This window comes from Pyrgilauda ruficollis, unplaced genomic scaffold (assembly GCF_017590135.1).
Source record: "Pyrgilauda ruficollis isolate IOZ18807 unplaced genomic scaffold, ASM1759013v1 scaffold1398, whole genome shotgun sequence".
NCBI lineage: Eukaryota > Metazoa > Chordata > Aves > Passeriformes > Passeridae > Pyrgilauda > Pyrgilauda ruficollis.
This window is the reverse complement of record NW_024512521.1, coordinates 2,069-5,803: the sequence shown is the minus strand read 5'-3', so window position 1 is coordinate 5,803 and position 3,735 is coordinate 2,069. Positions and strand designations below refer to the sequence as shown.

The following is a 3,735-nucleotide window of genomic DNA, read 5'->3' as shown; positions in this document are numbered from 1 at the left end:
GGGGACACTCAGGGGCATTGGGGACATCGGGGGGATTGGGAATATTTGGGACATTGGAGGGAGGGATTGGGGGGGCATTGGGGGGAAATTGGGAGGGGGTATTGGGGACATTGGGGGACACTGGGGGGCATTGGGGACGTTGGGAATATTGGGGATATTGGGGGGCGTTGGGGACATTGGGGACACCTTGGGGACATTGGGGATATTTGGGACTTTGGGGGATTGGGGACATTTGGGGACATTGGGGACATTGGGGGATGGGTGGAGTTGGGTGCTGGGACGTTGAAATTTTGGGATTTGGGGATTTTGGGGTGTTGGATTTGGGATTTTGGGGTTTGTGAGATTTTGGGATTTGGGACTGCTGGATTTGGGATTTTGGGGTTTTGGGATTTTGATTTTGGGGCTTGTGGGATTTTGGGATTTTGGGTTTTGGGGATTTGGGACTGTTGGATTTGGGATTTTGGGGTTTGTTGAATTTGGGGTTTTGGGGTTTTGGGGCGGATTTGGGATTTTGGGGTTTGTTGAATTTGGGGTTTGGAGGTTTTGGGGTTTTGGGGTTTTCAGATGTTGACATTTTGGGGTTTGTGAGATTTTGGGATTTTGGGATGTTGGGTGTTGGATTTGGGATTTTGGGGTTTGATTTGTGATTTTGAGGTTTTGGGATTTTGGGGTTTGTTTGATTTGTGATTTTGAGATTTTGGGATTTTGGGTTTTGTGGGATTTTGGGACGTTGGGATTTTGGGATGTTGGGATTTGGGGCTTTGTTGAATTTGGGATTTGGGGATTTGAGGGTTTGGGGGATGTTGGGATTTGGGGCTTTGTTGGATTTGGGATTTGGGGATTTGACGGTTTGGGTGTTGGATTTGGGATTTGGGGGTTTTGGGATTTTGGGGTTTGTTGCATTTGGAATTTTGAGGTTTTGGGATTTGTGGATTTTGAGCTTTGTTGGATTTGGGATTTTGGGATGTTGGGATTTTGGTGATTTGGGGTTTGTGGGATTTTGGAATGTCAGGTGTTGGGGATTTTGGGGTTTGTGGGATTTTGGGGTGTGGGATTTGGGATTTTGGGGTTTGTTTGATTTGGGATTTTGGGGTTTGTTTAATTTGGGACTTTAGGATTTTGGGGTTTTGGGCTTTGTGGGATTTTGGGGTTTTGGGGTTTCTGGGATTTTGGTGTTGGATTTGGGATTTTGGGGTTTGTCACCCACCCACGCTCTGGCCGCTGCAGGGATTTTGGGGTTTGTGGGATTTTGGGGTGTGGGATTTGGGATTTTGGGGTTTGTTTGATTTGGGATTTTGGGGTTTGTTTAATTTGGGACTTTAGGATTTTGGGGTTCTGGGCTTTGTGGGATTTTGGGGTTTTGGGGCTTGTGGGATTTTGGGGTGTTGGATTTGGGGGTTTGGGGTTTGTGGGATTTTGGTGTTTTGGGGTGTTGGGGATTTTGGGCCTTGTGGGATTTTGGGGTGTTGGGTTTGGGATTTGGGGTGTGTCACCCACCCACGCTCTGGCCGCTGCAGGGATTTTGGGGTTTGTGGGATTTTGGGGTTTTGGGGTGTTGGGGATTTTGGGCTTTGTGGGATTTTGGGGTGTTGGGTTTGGGATTTGGGGTGTGTCACCCACCCACGCTCTGGCCGCTGCAGGGATTTTGGGGTTTGTGGGATTTCGGGGTTTCGGGCTGTGCCACCCACCCGCGCTCTGGCCGCCGCAGGCCCCCAGCAGGCGCTGCGCGCGCTCCTTGGCGTCGCTGGGCAGGGACTCGTCCTTCATCAGCTCCGGGCACAGGCACAGCGCTGTCACCTGCGCGGGGACAGCCCGGTGAGTGCCCGCCCGCTGGCCCCGCTGGCCCCGGTGGCCCCGTGTCCCCGTGTCCCCGTGTCCCCGCGTCCCGGCCGTACCTGGCGCAGGAAGGTGATGGGCTGCTGGCCCATGGCGTGCGCGTCACCGATGTTGGCCTTGATCACCTCGGTGAAGGGCTTGGGGACACCCTGGGGACAGGGACAGGGACAGGGACAGGGACAACGGGACAGGGATAGGGGGACAGGGACGAGGACAGGGATTGGGACAAGGGATGGGGACAGGGATGAGGGGCAGGGACGGGGCAGGGACAGCAAGGACAGGGACAAGGGGACAAAGGACAGGGACGGGGGCAGGAATGGGGACAGGGACAGGGGGACAGGGATGGGGACAAGGGACAGTGATGGGGACAGGGATGATGGGGACAGGGACGGGGACAGGGACAGGGAATAGGGACAAGGGGACAGGGATGGTGGGGACACAGAGACAAGGGATGGGGGACAAGGGACAGGGAGAGGGGACAGGATGGGGACAGCAGGGACAGAGATGGAGGTGGGGACGGGGACAAGGGACGAGGATAGGGACAGGGATGGGGACAGGGATGGGGACAGCAGGGACAGGAACAGGGAGAGGGGACAGGGATGGGGACAAGGGTCAGGACAGGGATGGGGACAGGGACGGGGATCGGGACAGGGACAGGAATAGGGACAAGAGGACAGGGACAGCAGGGACAGGGATGGGGACAGGGACAGGGATGGGGACAGGGACAGCAGGGATGGGGATGGGGACAAGAGGACAGGGACACCAGGGACAGGGACAGGAATGAGGTGGGGACAGGGATCAGGGACAAGGGACAGGAATGGGGACAACAGGGACAGGAATTGGGAACAGGGACAGGGACAAGAATGGGGACAGGGTCAGGAATGAGGTGGGGACAGGGACAGGGACAGAGGGACAGGGACAGAGGGACAGGGACAGAAGCCGGTCACGGCTCACGGCCCGCCCGTCCCCACCCAGTGCCACCCCCGCTGTCACGCGGCTGTCACCGCCAGCCCAGCGGCGCCACCCCCGTGCTGTCCCCTGTCCTGGGGACCCTCGGGGACCCTCGGGGACCCTCGGGGACACGGGGACACGGGGTGGCAGCGCTGTCCCCACGCCCAGCCGCGCACTTTGGCCCGCGCGGACTCTGCCCCGGGTGGCACCGGCCGGAATGTGTCACCTCTGTCCCCTGTGTCCCCGCGCGACCCCGCCACCCCCGCGCGTCACCGCGGTCACCGCCGGGATGTCCCCAAACCCCTCCCCCACCCCCCCCCCAAAAGGGACCCCCGGGCGTGGGAAAGTTCCCGGGTGGGGGAGGGGACACGGGGGACAGAGGGGACACGGGGTGGGGGAGGGGACACAGGGGACACAGGGGACACAGGGACAGCCGTACCTGAGCTCCAGGCAGCCCAGCTGCAGCGCCATGGGCACAGGGGGCACAGGGGACAGGAGGGGACACAGGGGACACAGGGGACACAGGGACAGCCGTACCTGAGCTCCAGGCAGCCCAGCTGCAGCGCCATGCCCTCGCTGACCTTGCTGGCGTAGCTCTGCATGTACTCGCTGCGGAGCTGGGGGACAGCGCGTCACCGCGGGGACAGCGGGGACAACGGGGACAGCAGGGGACAGCGGGGACAGCGGGGGACAGCGCGTCACCGCGGGGATAGCGGGGACAACGGGGACAGCAGGGGACAGTGGGACACCCAGGGACAGCGGGTCACCGCGGGGATAGCGGGGACAACGGGGACAGCAGGGGACAGCGGGGACACCCAGGGACAGCGCATCACCGCGGGGACAACGGGGACAACGGGGGACACCCAGGACACCCGGGGACAGCGCGTGACCGCGGGGACAGCGGGGACACCCGGGGACACCCGGGGACAGCGCGTCACCGCGGGGACA

The 3,735-nt window shown here is 60.2% G+C and overlaps 1 protein-coding gene across 1 annotated transcript in view; it reads right to left on the bottom strand.

Annotated features, from left to right (window-relative positions):
• Positions 1 to 1,620: 1,620 nt before the first annotated feature.
• The window catches only part of LOC121349380 (alanine aminotransferase 1-like), a gene marked incomplete at its 3' end in the record, with an annotated part of 4,157 nt that continues 2,042 nt past the window's right edge, over positions 1,621 to 3,735 (bottom strand). Inside the window, exons 2-3 of the mRNA XM_041459693.1 lie at positions 1,896 to 1,985; positions 1,621 to 1,797 (exon numbers count right to left, since the gene is read on the bottom strand). Of these exons, the coding sequence (XP_041315627.1) occupies positions 1,621 to 1,797; positions 1,896 to 1,985 (267 nt within the window). The remainder of the gene's footprint in view (positions 1,798 to 1,895; positions 1,986 to 3,735) is intronic.